General features: G+C 33.6%; 1 protein-coding gene across 2 annotated transcripts in view; it reads right to left on the bottom strand.

Moving 5' to 3' along the window:
* Window positions 1-2,595: 2,595 nt before the first annotated feature.
* FBXL5 (F-box and leucine rich repeat protein 5) overlaps window positions 2,596-18,250 on the bottom strand; it is a 38,651-nt gene continuing 22,996 nt past the window's right edge. For both annotated transcript variants that reach the window (XM_033106644.1, XM_033106643.1), the window contains exons 10-11: window positions 9,682-9,830; window positions 2,596-3,380 (exon numbers count right to left, since the gene is read on the bottom strand). In XM_033106644.1, coding sequence (XP_032962535.1) covers window positions 3,304-3,380; window positions 9,682-9,830 — 226 coding nt within the window. In that variant the 3' untranslated portion in view covers window positions 2,596-3,303. The remainder of the gene's footprint in view (window positions 3,381-9,681; window positions 9,831-18,250) is intronic.

Genomic DNA, 18,250 nt, shown 5'->3' with positions numbered 1-18,250 from the left:
AACAAATAAAGGAAAACCTTTCACCTTTAGCTATATTCCCTTATGCCTTCCTCTATCAAATTATATTACAATTATATATACAAGCCTCTGATCCCTCTACTATGAACTCTTCAAGGGAGAGTTCAGGGACTGACTCATCAATCGTTACCAATGTAGTAATATGGATAGGATGGCACTGGGTTAAGAGCATAAACTCTAAAGATTTCCTACTTCTGCCACTTACTAGCTGGGAATCCATGGACAAGTTACTTAACCTATTACATATTTTCCCCATATGAAGACCAGAATGATTACATTACCTACTTCATCACATTGTAATGATGAAACAAGTCAGTATGTATATACAGATGACCCTGAACAATGCAGGGGTTGGGACATCAAACCCCCACACAAAAATCCAGATGTTAACGTTTGACTCCCCCAAAACTTAGCTGTCCCTCAGTATCTGCGGGGAACGGTTTCCAAGACTTATCTGCGGACACCAAAATCCATGGATGTTCAAGTCCCCTGTATAAATGGCCTACATCAACATACAGTCGGCCCTCTACATCCAGACTCCCAGCCATGGATTGAAAACAGTGGAGGTATTTATTGACAAAAATAAAATCCACGTATAAGTGGACCCACGCAATTCAAACCAGTTGTTCAAGGGTCGACTACATTTAGAACACTACCCAGCACTGAGCACCTGATGTCTGTCAGGCACCACAGGGCATTTTACATAATTGTTGCCTTATATTCTAAGAATGAACTTGTTAATAGTTAATACAATCAATCACAGAACCCAAGATAAAATTATACCAAGTATGTATAGTGATTCATTAAATATTAGCTATTCCCTTAAGTTAATAATGAAACAGCAATAAGATATAAAAATTAAATGCAGATTATGCTACCTCCGCATGCAACTGGAGGGGAGGTGGATAGTAGAAAACTGTGAGTTGCTACGTAACAATGTCCCAACTTACTGAAATCAGTTTGGTTCAAGCCGGCCATGTCCTATTTAATGGTTTGCTAACATCAAGCAACATAGGACAAAGCAAAAGGGAGGCACCTCAATTACTGGAACCCCTGGGGAAATTAGCTGTTCACATTAATTAATTTAAAAGGATAACATTTAAAGCAAGTCCATGATTTAATCCTGACTTTTTTACATAAGTATTATCATAATTTTTCCCCCAAAATATTATATTGTCTTCCAACTACTAAATGGGAGATAAACTTTAGTCCTCCCTTAATGGTTAAAGATAATTTTACCATGCAGTTCACGTAACTACAGCTAAGATGAAATACGGGGTTGGATGGCACTCACTCCAGATAAACTCTTGTAGTTTTTCTTGAAATAGTCCCTGATGTCAAGTTTTCAAATAAACTTTAATAAACACTTAGAGAAATGAAAATAAAATAACTACAAAACAGTCAACCTTACAGAAGAAAATTCTGACCCTGTAAAGGTTTAATAAGCTCAGATTTCCTTTCAAGTTCTCTAAGGGAATCAAGAAATAATTATTTTGTTTTGTTTTTTACTTTGTGCTTAGGCCAGATTTTCAGAGAAGGCAAGGCCTAGAGGCATCACAAAAGACGTCAGGACGACTTAAGTTTAAGAGCTACCAACTCAACAAGTAAGATGGTCAGCTTATCCTTCATGCAAGGAACTTGTGGTTCCATCATTTATTCTGCAAATGTTAACAGGAGTGAGGTCAAAATGAGAAAACCTTTAGAGAAAGGTGAAATTTCAGAGTCATTGAATATCTGCCCTTTACAGGTGATCTTTCCCTTGGAATGTTCAATTCAAATGTTAGTGAAATTTAAAAGCATGAGCGACTTCTCATTTATATTCCCATCAAACGATTCTCCTTTCATCTTTAGACAACTCTTTCTAAAATAAAGTTTTCTCTTAGCTTGAACTGAAACTTGTCTACCTATAAATTATATCTCTCCTACTCCTCCTATACCCCAATAAAACAAACAAAAATACCTGGGACCACAAATAACAAGACTGCAAAATTACATTCTCTTCCACAGCTTTGCATGTATTTCTAAAACCGGCATCCCATCTACTATTCTCTTCTTCATGACATAAAATTACATATAGCATTATATAAAATTGACTCAAAGGGTGGCTGGTTAGCACAGTTGGTTAGCACGGAGGCTTTTAACAACAAGGTTGCCGGTTCAATCCCCACATGGGCCACTGTGAGCTGCACCCTCCACAGCTAGATTGAACCAACTACTTGACTTGGAGCTGATGGGTCCTGGAAAAACACACTTAAAATAAATAAAAGTTAAAGAAAAAAAAAATCTATTAAAAAAAACAAAAAACTTGACTCAATATGTACCTGTCTGAATGGTAGGTCTCCACTCCCATTATCTTTTCACACAGCAATGAAGATAAGCCAGATTCAAATTTTTACTATTGCACAATTAACTTCAAAAAGACAATTCTGTTCAACAAAATTAAGTATCTGTATAAAACTGCTTATCAGGGTCATGATTTCATCAGAGTTAAAAAGATAAAATATTTAGTCCTATTTTCCACTACTTTACGTAGAACTCCATTAAGATTTACATAAAATCCAAACACAAAAGGAATTATTTGGTAAAGTCCTCAAAGTAGATTTTATTTATACATTTCTTCAAATGATTGTGGAATTTTTTAAAAATCCCTCCCAAATTTGACAATTTAGGGATAGTGATAGGAACCAGGGATCTTTGAAGAAAGAAAATACAAATAAATTGGTGCTTTGGTAGCTCACTGAGCTAACACCAAGAAGCCAATTTATCCTATAATCTTAAAGAATCTTATATGTGGGTATGTTTGAATTGGCCCTCTGAGAATTGTTCAAATAAAGGAAACATGGAAAAGAGATTGGTTTCCAAAATGTGCAGTCTTTGAAAATAAATTTCAGAAATGCATGTTTGTAAAGATCTACAAAGCTTGGTACAGTGTTTATATTGAAAGAGAACCAATAACCCATTGACTTTAAAACTCAAAATGATCTAAGAAATACTTTAAATGGCAAGGCATTAGTGACATTATCTCCAAAGCATTCAATTTAAAAGAAATTTGATAAAACTGTTCTCACCCTTATGAAAAGACCTAATCCCTTTCTAAAACAAAAACAAGAGAAAAAACACTGTACAATTCACTGGTAAATTAAGATTTCTGAGGTTATAAGGAATGGGGCCAAAACAAGTCACACTCAAAAAGGGACGGTTAACACAAGAAATGTGCTATAAGTAAAGTGCATGAAAGGAAGCCTGCTCAGCTAAATGAAGTAGACAAATGTCAGAAGTCAAGGGTCATTCGCCAGAGCGGCAGCAGGCTCGAAAACCACACTGCAAATTCTGGCATCCACTGGCGGTATCAGCATGAGGACCTGTGTAAAAACAGAAAAGTGTGAAAGGAGGAATTTCTTAAGGATCACATAAAAATAATCTTGCTTATGAAAGAGATAAAACATTGATTTTTTTTTTACTACCAATGAATTTATAACATAGAAGTAAAATCTCACAATGCGTGTATAAAAAATCATTCAAACACAAAAACTGCCGATAGCTTGACTTTAACTAATGTATCATTCATAATCCAAAAGCTAAATGAAAGAAGAAGGGAAATAATATTTTGGCAATCATCTTATAAAATAAAAATCTAAGAAGAAAAAGAGTTAACCCACAAGCAAGACTGTCAAGTTAACTTAACAGATTTCTTATACTCTGAACGTCCTTTCTAGAAATATAATTAAGGCAAAAACAGCATTATCTGTAATAGATCAGCTAAAGAATCCAATACTGAGTAATTACAATAAACACTACATTCAAAATTAAAAAAATTAAAAAACTATATAGACTTAACATGTTTGTCATATTTTAATCTAACATCTGCAGCAAAAATAAATCATATGGTAGGGTTAAGTGAAATTATTTTCCAGAATCAAGCATATAATGAATGATTAACTAAATAAACATATCTAAGACATAATAAAAATTGTGATTCAACTACAAAATAGAGTAATAACACTCTGGAGTAACTGACATTTTAACCCTGTCATATTATGCTACCCAGATACTACATAAAAGATCATTAGGGATCATAGCTGAGAATTAGAAAATGTCAAAAAGGAGATACTATGGCACATATTCAAATATTAAGTACTTTGAATTAATCATAGTTTTCATAAAGGCCGGCAAATATGGAAAAGGATGTTTTAACCGCAATGAAGACTTTCAGTATGTCTGTACCAGGAACAAATGAAGAGCAGTTAAGTAGTTATTACTCATCAATAAGAACCAAAATACTTCCAATTGTGATATGTAAAAATCATACAAAGAGTACATAGAAGGTGGTTTAATAAAACTACTATGTAGACTATGTCTAATAGGTTATAACTGAAAAATCACAGTACTCTGGATATCTAGTTTAACTCAGAAACATAATTTTAAATTAGCTGTTTTGTTTTTTAAATAGCAATCCATTGCAAAAGAAAGCCACTATGCTAACATCAACCTAAGAAAATAACTACTTGCAATTGAACACCCAGAACACACTTATTTCCCAAATTTAACTTTTCCTTGTATCCCCGAAATAGCATATACAAAATACAAAGGACAAACTTCTTGGGATATACAAGCAAAGAAGTATAACGTTCATATATTTCAGTACGGAAATGATAACATATCTTTAAGAAAAGAAACGAATGAACTTTACAAGCACATGTGGACCTGCAACAGCTTATTTCATTTATTTTCAAGTACTTCTGTTTAACTCTAAAACTGATGTGATGCCTGGGATGTGGGGAACAGGTATGATGATGGTATATGAGAGAAGAAGGGCCACAGGTTTACAGCTGCTGAAGCCAATGATACACAAGAATTCATTATATTATTCCATGTTTACGTTTAATTTTTTCCACAGTAAAGTCTAAAATTATTTCAAACATAAAACTGAATTACCACAAGCCCATTTTTCATTTAATCAAAATTAAAATCTGTTACATTTTTAAAATGAGAAGTTGAATGTGTCAAATATTTAAAATTCACAAAGTAGCATTTCTGGTAAGATTATTTTCCTTTAAAATAAGCCATAAGGTTAACCATCTTAACCAAAGTCAAAATACAATGTCTTAGTACATATTATCCTATTTACTAGAAATGCCCTCATACGGAATCCTATGGTTTGAAACTCTTCTCTCACTGTTAACTTTTGACCAGGTTTGCCCTTTGAATATATTTTCAGCTTTTATTATTTTCAACCCACCCAACTCTTCGTGCTGCCCCTTCCTGTCTCACCTCACCGCTGACACATTGGTCACTGCTTTGCCTCCCAATCACCCATCGGCTTTCTTCAAGACCCAATCCCCTGCTTCACTACCCTCACCCTGCCCTCACACTTAGTTCCTGTGGTTTTTGCAAAAATGTATCTGATTATTATTTTCTCAGTATGTAATTCTATCCACATATTTTAAAAAGGAGAAATAAGAGAAAACAGACATGGAGACTTTCATATAATTTTCCAAACTAAAACTTCCTAAAATACTTCCAAATGTCTGTTGCTATTTTTGAAAAGGACAGAAAGGTAAAGAAGAAACGTTATACTGAATTCAACAGTGGCCTAGGAAAATAATCATAAACGATGACTGAAAGTAATGGAAAGTGAGGTATGCTACTGCTTTTCAAGGGAGAAAATAAAAGGGAGCCTTCAAAGGAGACAACTGGATTAAGGAAGCTATTCTAGAGATTCCTGTCTTTCCAAATACCACACAGCTTCTCACCATCTGCCCCAAAAGACAGGCCCAGCACCCTCAGTCTCCACCAGGCCACCTGGGTCACTCTTTGCTCTCAAAGGCTAAGGGATGATAGTAGGCTTAATAGGGGAAGATAAATGTAGAAATAAGTAGGTGTCCTATATTAGGTAGAAAGTAACCCAATATTGCTATCTGCCAGCTTCTCCTTATTCATCACAAAGTTCTCACTCACATTGGTATAAAATGTGGCAACCTGCCTCAAATATGCACTAGAATATCTGCGTTTCAATGGGGTCCTACGTATATAAATAAATAGAGGGAATTAATATATCAGTGCTTTCACATGTGAAAGTAGGATCTACCTAGAGAAGCCTAAGGGTACTTCAACAATAACTATAATAGTAACTACCGCAAAACTACAATGTCATCATAAGGTCAATGACAGCGCAGGTGTCTGACCTAATAATCTATGAAAGTGATGTCATCCATGAAGAGATTTTATGCTGTTGAAGGCCTGGGGCAAAGAAAAAACAAAAACAATCACTGTCTTTAACTTAGGTTAGTGTCATATTGTAGAAAACGGGAGGACAGCAATTTCCAAGCATGGAAATCATAAGCAATATTAACAGTAAGATCTTTAAACATCACTGAAGGACTGTTCAGGAAAGGGAATAAATGGACAACAGAAAAAGTGAGGCAACACTGAAAAGAAATACCTATAACTAAGATATGATATGTTGCCAAGTATCTCAAGGAGACAGCTGGGCTTCCACAGACACTGACAATTCAAAAGGTAGCTCCCTTAAATATTTAATTTGTCACCAGCAAATGTCTGTCTCCATACAAGATAGAAAACTCAAATGATTATAATATATGATTACATGATGGCTAAATTACATTAAAGAATAATGAAAAAAATAGGAAAATAAAATTTGCAATAAATTTTAATCATTAAATTCTTTAAATGCATGGCAAAGAATAAATTTTATTAAAAAGCATTTTTTAAATATTCAGAAAGAACTATGCTGGTTATAGTTATTTTCCCACATTTTTATTATTGAATGATTTGTTTTTCCTGGATATTAAGCATATTACTTATGCTGTATATCTGCACTTACCTTCACTTACCTTTAATTCCTCTTTAACTTAAATTAAAAACATAAGAGAGCAAATCATCTCAGACTGTGTCACCTTCAGAACTATGAGCTAATCTATCTTAATTCATAAATTATACATATATTGAAACGCAAATCAGTATAAAGTTTATTTGCTATCATTGTTCAAATGTACTTCAGAGACCTAAAACTATGCAATTTCATGTAATACTTCTTAAATGACAATTTTTAAAATTTTTATATTTAAATCTTAACTTTATCAACCAAATAAATTTAAATGTCATGAAGAATCATTCAGAAGAATCAAAATGACATGTTATGTCAATGTTTAGTACAGTGTCTTCCTCACAATAGATACTGTTTAAATATCTGATTACTAAATTATTGTCTCCAAAATCTTTGCTAGTGCTTGGGAAACAGATCGTTCTGCTTTACTTATCACTTATTATTTAGATAATGAATATTGTTTATTAGTATTTACTTCTTTTAATTAGTAACCTGGTACTTAGAACTCCTTTTGCCAAAAAAAAAAAAAAAAAACATTTTTAGTTAAATGTTACTGTCAAATATTTAAAATATAATTTGTTACCTAAATATCCTCTCTATTATTCTAAGACCATGCATAAAGCATATTAACTACTTTCAAAAATAATAAAAAGGGCCCCCCCCTAAGCAGTTACTCAATATTTACTGTACAAGTTGAGTTGTAGTGAAAGATACTGGATCAATCGTGTCATCTTGCAAAACTGGATGCAGTGCAACTTTATTCTAACACTTTCTAGGTTGTCCATATGTCCTTTTAAGGAAAAGATTGTATCAGAGCATTGCTTTAAGAGCAAGTGGCTGGAACTCTGGAACACAAGTTAATATGACAAGTCACCTTTGTAAACTTTAAAGAATTTCCATTTCCCCCAAATGATGCCTTAAGAAGCTGTAAAAGGAGACTTAATATTGGATTATACAAACACTGTCAATTTCCTTCCAAATTTTTCAAAGTCACGTATCTTCACCAAAATTCACTTATTGAAAATTACCACTCACTTAACACACACACACACACAACAAAACAAAACAAAGAAAACTGACATTCAACAAAAGGAATGTAGCAGCTCTTTTGGAACACTTTTAAAATTTATATATTTAAAACTGGTTAAAATCAAAGGAATTCTAACATCCTAACAAAGTGCAAAAGATTTTAAGTATTTAATTTTATCCTATCATCTCAATTATTTCAAAATTTGAAAAATTATAGACACAAAGTAAGTAGGCAGATCATTAAAATGAACTGACACCAATCTCCCTCACCCCGTAACATCTATATACCCCAAAATAATATAACAAATTAGGTTGTGAAATTTATAACCCAGGCTGAAATCAATGTGGACAATTCAAGTGCAACAACTGAATTTTCTTATTTTCTTATAAAAATAATTGCTTACTGATTCCTTTTCACAATATGGCCTATTCCTAAGCCTAAGAAGTACATATAACACTGTACCAACAATGACATGACAGTACATTTAAAAAACGAGTCCCCTTCTCAAACTTGCTGCATCCACACAAGAAGCAAGTGCCTCACTAGCGATCACAATTTGTTTTGGTACACTGAGCAGGTTGCAACTACAATTTTAGACATTCATTTCACCATTCCTATTATACACTAAAAGCAACAAAGAGCAAAGAAATGCTCCAACTTCATGTTGCTATTTTGAGAACAGGGAAGGTCATGTCCTGCATTACCAATGTGATTCCAGAAATAAGAGAGCTGCTAGCTCCTGTCTCTTCATATATATTTTAAGGAAAATCTAATCTCTAATAGCAGATTTGCTAACTTCTCTACCTACTAGTATGTCATTAAAGAGGCCATTCCTTTAGTCTTCCTGGCTCCTGTCCACACTCCATTCCACCTAAGAGAAACTCAGTTGATCCTCCCGTCATCTTAAGATGAAGTGGGCTCTCAAAAACAACAGTGTATGCTGTAAAAAGACAGGTGCGTAGTAGACTCTGAACCATCTACATTGTTTTTTCCAGTTATAAATACAGAAGACTGACTTGCTTACTGATAACTGAGAAGGAGCTTTTTATGCTTCTGGGCATTTCAGTCTCTACCAGTAACTATCAAATGCTGAATATACTTCGCAAAAGCATAATGAATAGGCCCACTGAAGGGTAAGGATAGCCTTAAAAACAAAAACAAAACAAAATAAAAATCAAGAAATGTTTACCCGGTGGTTGTTACAAGTATGTTTAGGAATCAATCTTCCAAGTCCCATAGGGATTTCAGTCAGGTCTAAAGGACCTCACCTCCTCCCAACACCACACTCACCACTTTCCTCAATCTCCCATGATTTATTTGGAAGCAAGGATCCCCCAGGAGTTCATATTACCAAAGTCCTCCTTCTTCTACTGCATTTTATAAAGCTGTCCTACAAGAAATCATCCCTAAGAAATCTATGTATCTAGCATATGAATACCTCTAAATTTTTAATGAGTGCTGAATCCTTCTAGAGGACTTTCCCAAAACTTTGTGAGAATTTTAGTATTTCTACAACAACCTGCCATTTTCAAATGACTAAACTATTACATATCTGAGAACTCTGGCAGAATAGATATTTGAAATATGTGCCGCCACCCCTGCCCCCCAAAAAAGTACCTTTGGAGAAGCTCATTAATGAAAACCTATGTGATTTTTTAATTGTATCAAATATAAAGGACTAAAAACGTTTGATAATTACAAATCTAGAAACCCTAAGAAGTATCAGAATTGTCAAAATGTTTAAAATAAATTTCTTCAAAAGCATCTCACTGTTAAAAGGCATTACCGTTAATGTTGTCACAGTAGTAAAAGAATTCATCATTTAGAGAAGGACACGCTGAAACCAAATCCTGCAGGCCTGCACCGGTTACAGTAAGACAACCAGAGAGATTAAGGTGCTCCAAATAAGGCAGCCCTCCTCCCAGAGTCAAAACCCTGTAAGAAAAGCAATGCAACAATTAGGATATATTAACCTATGAAAATGTATGTATTCCCATGGCCCAATGGACCATTAGTAACAGACCTTTCAATTTGGTAATGAGAACATTTTAAGAATTTCTATAAAACATGGTAACTAACCTCATCTTAGGCAAGAATACATTTAACTGAGAAAACTTTCTACATTTTCCTAAAGACATGCAATAAACAATTTCATGAAACTTTTTTTTTATAAGAAGATTACAGTAACTCAATTTTAGAGGAAAGAAGTCCTAAAGCCTGGAATTATAATCTTCATTCTCCTACCAGACTGCCTGAGTAAAAATTGTCAAGAAAATTACTGACCAGTTTGGCAGTTCCTCAAAGAGTTACAGTTATTAATATTTGACTCAACAATTACTTCCTTAGGTATATACCCAAGAGAACTGAAAACATATATTTACATAAAACTTGCAAACAAATGTTCACAGTAGCATTATTCATAATAGTGAAAAACTGGAAACAACCCAATGTCCATTAATTAATGAATAGACAAACGACATATATAATAGCTATCTATAAAATGAAATGTAATGCAGTCATCAAGTACTGATATATGCTACAGCATGGATGAATCTTGAAAACATGCTAACTGAAAAAAGCCAGACACAAAAGGTCACATACTGTACCATTCCATTTATAAGAAACGTCCAAAATAGACAGAATCAGCATAGAGACAGAGAGTAGATTAGCGGTTGCCCGGGGCTGGAAGCAAAGAGGAATACAGAGTGCCTACTAGTGAGTCTCGGGTTTCCTTCAGTATGATGAACATGTTTCTGAATCTGACAGTGGTAATGGTTGCCAACCTTGTAAATATCCTAAAACCACTGATCTGTACAGTTTAAAAAGATGAATTGAACGGAATGTGAATTATATTTCAATAAAAATGAAAACCTAATGGCATATCCTAGAAGAATAAAAACAACATTTATATAAATAGGATAAAATGAGAAGTTGGCTAAAATGACAATGGGAGAGCTGAAAAATATCAAGAACAAAACTGAAAATATCAATTTTCTGTACAATGATGTTTAAAGCAGTACCACAACAGCAAAAATTGGGAAAACTGGAAACAATACAATCTTGAAAGGGATTATGTCAAGAAACTAACAGTACAATAAACTTAGTAAAAAAGTCACTAACATGGTTATACAGACACATGGAAATTAGAAAGTAAAGGTAAACAAAAGCATGTAAACTATTAATTGAGATTAGACAAAGTTACAGAAATATTTATATATTCAGTGAGGGACATTGAATGGTAAAGATGATGTTTTAAAGTTTTGTAACTGCATGTGTCTAAGAGAAAACTGATCTATTAAAAACAGCTTATCAAAACCCCAATACCCATAGGAGATTTAAATGCAAATTTCCCCTTATATTTTGACTGAAAATAACTGATTTTTTTTTTTTTAAGTCATAGATTTCCCCAATCCATCCCTACAGTTTAAATTAACAACAGTGACAATTCAGAACCTCAGTGGCTTGACTGGGCCACAGCAGTTAAGAGACAGCAGACTTCAAAGGAAGATAATACAGGATTTAAAGATTACTAATTCTATTTTTCCTATAAAGTTGAATAGCTCATAATAAAAAAAATAAAAAAGCTTTTAAAAAGTGGTCTAAAAGATCTCAGAAGGTATCTCAATATAGAGATTGCTTTCTTGTTCTAAAACTTAATTTTTCAGCACACTGAGGACGGACTACATAGAATATAAAATTTCGTATCACAAATATACTTGAGTAAACCATTTGTGCACTCACTGGTCTCACTGAGCTGAGTGGAAAATCAAACTAAATAAGCAATTATAATACCATATAATGCTCTTCTTGGTACATAAAGAAGAGGCAGGGGGTCACAAAAGGTTTTCCATAAGAAATGACAATTAAACCGTGAGAGAGAGAAACAAACAGAAGTTAGCCATTAAATGTAGGTACGTTACAGATAGAGAGCAAATGCAAGTGTCTGAAGAGAAAAAATGGTACCTTGGAGAAAACAGCTGAGTATGGCTACTGAAGGGGGGGGGGGAGTGTGTGTGTGTGTGTGTGTGTGTGTGTGTGTGTGTTGTTTCCTGTTGTCTTTTTTTTGGCAGAGGTGAGGATGTAAGGAAGTAAAAAATAGAGATTTAAGGAAAGTACAAGAGACAAACTACAGAGGGCCGAGGGCCAAGAATTTAGACTCTAACCCAAGGGCAGTAGGACTCATTAATAGGTTATCACCAATGCCCGAGTATGTCAGGCACAGGCCTAAACAATAAAATGCAAGATTAATAAAATACAGGTTCTGCCCTCAACAACAGAAAGAAACATTTAAACAAAGCATTAACAATTCATGTCAAAGGAAAGAAAAATGTAATAGAAATGTATATGTTATAGAAATAATGTAGACCAGGAAGTGACTCAAAAGTAATAATCTTTAGAACAGAACAAAATCCAGAATTCAACAATGTATAATTCACATTATCTGGTATCAAATAAAAAACTACTAGACATTCTAAGAATCAGGGAAAAAAAAAATCAATCAATAGGAACAGACCAATAAATAATAAAGATGATGGAGAATTAGACAAAGCCTTTTAAAACAGCTTTTATATTTTAAATATGCTGAAGGAATTAAATATGTATCTAAATATGAGAAACTGAAACATATATTTATATATTTTCTGTATTTTTTATATGTATATTATGATATATTTTATATATTTACATGTGTGTATGTGTATATACAGGGGAAGTGAGCACAACTGTACCAAATGGAACGTCTAGAAATAAAGAACACAATATCTGAAATGAAAAGTACACTGAAATGAGATTAGCATTGATTAAACATTGTAAAAATGGTAAGTGGACTTGAAGGCACAACCAGCATAGCCAAAATAAAGCACCAAAACGAAAAATAACAAAAACAATAAGAAAAAAACACTGGTGAGATATATTGAATTGTGTCCTCTCCACCCAAAAGACATGTTGAAGCCTAACACTCAGTATCTATACATGCGACTTTGTTTGGAAATACTGTTCTGTAAATTTAATCAGGTGAAGATCAGGTCATTAGGGTGGGCCTTAATTCAATATGACTGGTATCCTTATAAGAGGGAAATTTCTCTCTCTCTCTCTCTCTCTCTCTCTCTCTCTCTCTCTCTCTCTCTCTCTCTCTCTCTCTCTCTCATACACACACACACACACACACACACACACACACACACACACACACGGAGAATGCCAAGTGAAGAGGTACAGACACAGGAGGAAGATGGCCATGTGAAGATGGAGGCAGAGACCAGAATTATGCTGCCACAAGCCAAAGCAACACTTGGGTCTACCACAAGTTGAAAGAACTGAGGAAGGATCCTCCCTTAGAGGTTTTAGATGGACCATAGTTTGACCAACAACTTGATTTTGGAACTCCAGAACTGTGAGAGAATAAATTTCTAGCATTTTAACCACCCAATTTGTGGTACTCTGTTATGACAGTCCAAGAAACCAATACAGTGGTACCTCGGTTTTCGAACGTAATCCGTTTCAGAAGACCGTTCAAGCTCTGAAACATTTGAAAACCGAGGCATGGTTTCCCCATAGAAAATAATACAAAATGGATTAATCCATTCCAGATCTTTAAAATCAATCCTTAAAACTGCAAACTTGGCATGAGTTTTACTATCTAATGATACCATAGATCCATAAAATTTACGGCATTCGTAAACCAAAATGTTCATCAACAGAGACGTTCGAAAACCGAGATACCACTGTACACTAAAGCATAAGTAAGTCCTTAGCAATAATTGCTTTAAATGTAAATCAATCATACTCTCCTATTAAAAGGCAGAGATTAGCAAACTTGATCTAAAAAGCATGATCCATCTATTATATATACTGTTTATAAGAGACCTCACTTTAGATGCAAAGACACAAAGAAGCTAAATGCAAAAGCATGAAAAAACATAGTCCATACGAAAAGTAAACGAGAGCCAGAGTAGCTATACTATTGTCAAACAAGAGACTTTAAAAAAGTTTCCAAGAGACAAAGAAGGATATTATATATTGATAAAAGTTTCACTACATCAAGAAGATAAAACAATTATAAACATATACACACCTAACAGCAGAGCCCCAAAATACATGAAGCAGAAGTTGAGAGAACCGAAGGGAAAAATAGAAAGTTACACAAAAATAATTGGAAATTTCAATACCCATAGACCTTGAACAACATTATAAACAAATTAGACCTAATATACATATATAGAACACTTCATCAAAGAAAACAGAAAGCACATTCTATTTATCTAAGACCATGTTAAGCCACAAAACAAGCTTTAATAAATTAAAAAAGTTGAACTCATACAAAGTATATTTTATGTTCACAATGGGACCAAAATACAAGTCAGTAACAGAAAGAAAACTGAAAACTTCCTAATATGTGTAAGTTAAACAGTATACTATAAAACAATCAATGGGCCAAACACACACACATACACACACACACACACACACAGAATAAAAACAAAAACAACATGCAAAAGCTGCTGGGATGCAACAAAAGTAAGGCCTAGAGCAAAATTTACTGTTGTAAATATGAACATCAAAAAAGATCTTAAATCAATAACCTAACTGAACACCTTAACAAGTTAGAAAAAAAGCAAACTAAACCAAAAGGTGGCAGAAGGAAAGAAAAAATAAGAACTAGAGCAGAGATTTTTTTCTAAATAGAGAATACAAAAATAATAGAGAAATATCAACGAGATCAAAAGTTGGTTCTTTGAAAAGGTCAACAATATTGATAAGCATTTAGCTAAACGAAGAAAAAAAGAAAGAGGACTCAAATTATCAAAGTCAGAAACAGAAGTTGGGACATTACTACCAATTTTAAAGAAACATAAAGGATTATAAAATAGCTCCGTGGACACTTGTATGCCAACAAATTGTATAACCTGGATGAAATGGTCAAATTCCCTAGAGACACAAGTATCAAAACTGACTCAAGGAAAAAACAGAAAATCAGAATAAACCTGTAACAAGTAAGGAGACTGAATTAGTCATCAAAAACCTTCCAACTAAGAAGCTTAAATCAGATGGCTTCACTGGTGAATTCTACTAAACATTTAAAGGAGAATTAACAGCAATTCTTCTCAAACTCTTCCAAAACACTAAAGAGGTAGAAGACTTCCTACTCATTCTGTGAGGCCAGTATTACCCTGATACTAAAGCCACAAGAAAAAGAAACTACAGGCCAAATGTCCCTTGTAAATACAGATGCAAAAATCGTCAACAAATGCTAGCAAACTGAATCTAAGAGCACACTAAAAGGATTATACACCATGACCAAGTGGATTTTATCCCAGGAATGCAAGGGTGGTTCAACATATGAAGATCAATCAACTTAACGCACCATAAAACACCATGTTAATAGAATGATGGGGAAAAAAAAAACCACACGATCATCTCAATTGATGCAGAAAAAGCGTTTGACAAAATCAAACACCCTTTCATGATAAAAACACTCAGCAAACTAGAAAAGAACTTCCTCAACATCACAGAGGCCATATATGGAAAACCCACAGTTAACATACTCAGTGGTCAAAGACAGAAAGCTTCTCCCCTGAGATTAGAAATAACAAGATAAAGATGCTCACTAAGAATGCTTCCATTGAACATAGCACTGGGATGTTCTAGCTGGAGCAACTGAACTAGGAAAACAAACAAACAAATAACATCCAGATTGAAAAGGTAGAAGTAAAATTATCTTTGTGTATGACATGATCTTGTATGTAGAAAACTCTATAAAGAATTCACAAAGACATCCGTTAATAAACAAATTCTATAAAGTAGCAGGATACAAAATCAACATGCAAAAATCAGTTCTATTTCTATACACTAGCAATGAACAATCTGAAAGAAAGTTTAGAAAACAATTCTACTTAAATAACATAAAAAAGATTAAAACACTTAAGAATTAATTTAACCAAGGCAAAAGACTTATACACTGAAAACTACAAAACATTGCTAAAGAAATTAAAGAAGAAATGAAAACAAGGGTTCAAATACGTGCATTCCAATTCATAGTAGCATTATTCAAAACAGATAAAAGGTAGCAACAAACCAAGTGTCCATCAATGATGACATCAATGTAATGGATAAACAAAATGTGGTATATAAATACAGTAGAATATTCAGCTATAAAAAGAAATGAAATTCTGATACATACTACAACATGGATGAACCTTGAATACCTTATGTTAAGTGAAATGAAGTAAGCCAGACGAGGACATTATATGTCTCCACTTATATGATGTTATCTATTATGTACAATGCAAATACATAGAGACAGAAAGTAAAATAGAAGTTACCAGACTCTGGGAGATATGGGAGAATAAGGAATTATAGCTTGATAGTTACCGAGTTTCTGTTTCAAGTGATAAAAAAGTTATGTAAATAGTGATGAAGGTTATACAACATTGTGAATATACTTAATGCCAGAGTTGTATACTTAAAAATGGTTAAAATAGTAACCTTTATGATATGAATATTTTACCACCATTTTTTAAAGATGCATTCATATCCTGAGGCAAACACTATATAAATGAGTACTAGTAAATAGTGCATAAAAATAGATACTAAAAAGTAACTGACAAATCCAAAAGACGTCAGGAAGAGACAAAACAAGAATAAAGAAAAGATGAAACAAAGGGAAAGCAGACAGCAAGATGATAAGCATAAATCTAACCATATCAATAATTACATTAAATGCAAATGGTCTAAACAGATCAATTAAATAACAATGTTCGACTGGATAAAAAAGTAAGACCCAACTAAACTACCATGTTTCCCCAAAAATAATATCTAACCAGAAAATAAGCCCTAGCATGACTTTTCAGGATGCTCGGAATACAAAATAAGCCCCAATGAGTCTTTTGGAGCAAAAATTAACATAAGACTCAGTCTTATTTTCGGGGAAATACAGTATATATGCTGTCCGCAAAAAATTAAAGAGCAGTTGACTTGGATTCAAGGAGAGAAAGAATACTTTGTACCAAAACAATACTGGCAATGTGAGGGGCCAAAGAAGGTTGAGAATTTACATTAATAGGCTATCTTTATTCAATGACAGCCAAGATTTATTTATTTCATTTCTACGAAAACCTTAAAATGTTACATTAAGACTGCACACAACACTATCTATTCCTTATGGCTTTGATTTAGTTTGAAACTTTGATTTTCAACGTACATTTGTAAGTTAATGTTTTTAACAAGCCCCATACAACCAACTTGCCAAACTGGTGCTATTTATCCCTGAATAAAACATAATGACTAATACAAAAGGATACACTGAATGCTCCCACTACCACGTCTGTTCCCTTAAGTTAAGCTTTTCTGATTCTGTAAGTTGAGTTGAATTCTTGCATGAACTGTATTTGTTCTCTAACTTACTGACATCAATTGTTCTCAGTGTTGTAACTGGTTAATTGAAATACTTTTAAAACCAACATAATGAATGCAAAAAAGTTTTTTCTAAATATTAAATTTGTATTTTCTGTTTCCTTAGTTTCTTTCCCAGGAAATGCACACAAAATTTACTCTCTAACTTCATTCCAATCTCTACTCAAAAAATGCTTTCTTTCAAGGCCTTTCCTGTCCATCAAATATGAAGAAGCATTCTCAGTATTCTCTATCTTGTAATCCTACCATACTTTTCTTCAGAACATGCAGCTTGATGTTATATGTTTATTGTCTATTTCTACCATTAGATTATAAACTCTGTGAAAGCAGAAAATCTCTTATACTCTGCCTCCCTGGTAATTAGAACAGGGCAAGTCCTATAGTGGGTGCTCAATGAATATCTAAATGATTTAGAAAGAGTCCTTCAAGATAAACTAATTTAAAAAAGACCATTTGATATTATTTGGACTGTTAGATAATCAAAAAAGTCCAAATAATATCAGATAAAATAGTTCCTGTGTGTTCCCTCATCTTCTAAAGGAATTCTGCCCTGAATTCAAACTCTTGTCATAATCTCCCACATTTCCCCATACATATCCTTCACTACAACCAAACTAGAATACCAATTCTCCTTTGAACATTCCCCACTGAGTTCAATTTAATCTGTTAAAGATCTTACGTAAAAGAGGGAGGCATTAGCAAGATGAATTTTCACTGTTTAACCTCATTATTAAAGAGCCCTAGTAAAATTCAAATCCACTACAAAACAAAAAACACATAATCAGTTTCCAAAGGCTCATGTCAAACATAATCAGACAATTACTACACATTGTTAATGCTGAGAACAAGCATAACAAATAACCCAAGAGCAGGTACAACAGTGCTCTGCTGTGTGCTCACGTGATCCCCACTGCTTTGAATGGTTTCTTCTCCCACTGCCACCT

The sequence above is a fragment of the Rhinolophus ferrumequinum genome, chromosome 5, assembly GCF_004115265.2.
Source record: "Rhinolophus ferrumequinum isolate MPI-CBG mRhiFer1 chromosome 5, mRhiFer1_v1.p, whole genome shotgun sequence".
In the NCBI taxonomy this organism is placed as follows: Eukaryota; Metazoa; Chordata; class Mammalia; order Chiroptera; family Rhinolophidae; genus Rhinolophus; species Rhinolophus ferrumequinum.
This window is presented reverse-complemented; position numbering and strand designations above follow the sequence as displayed.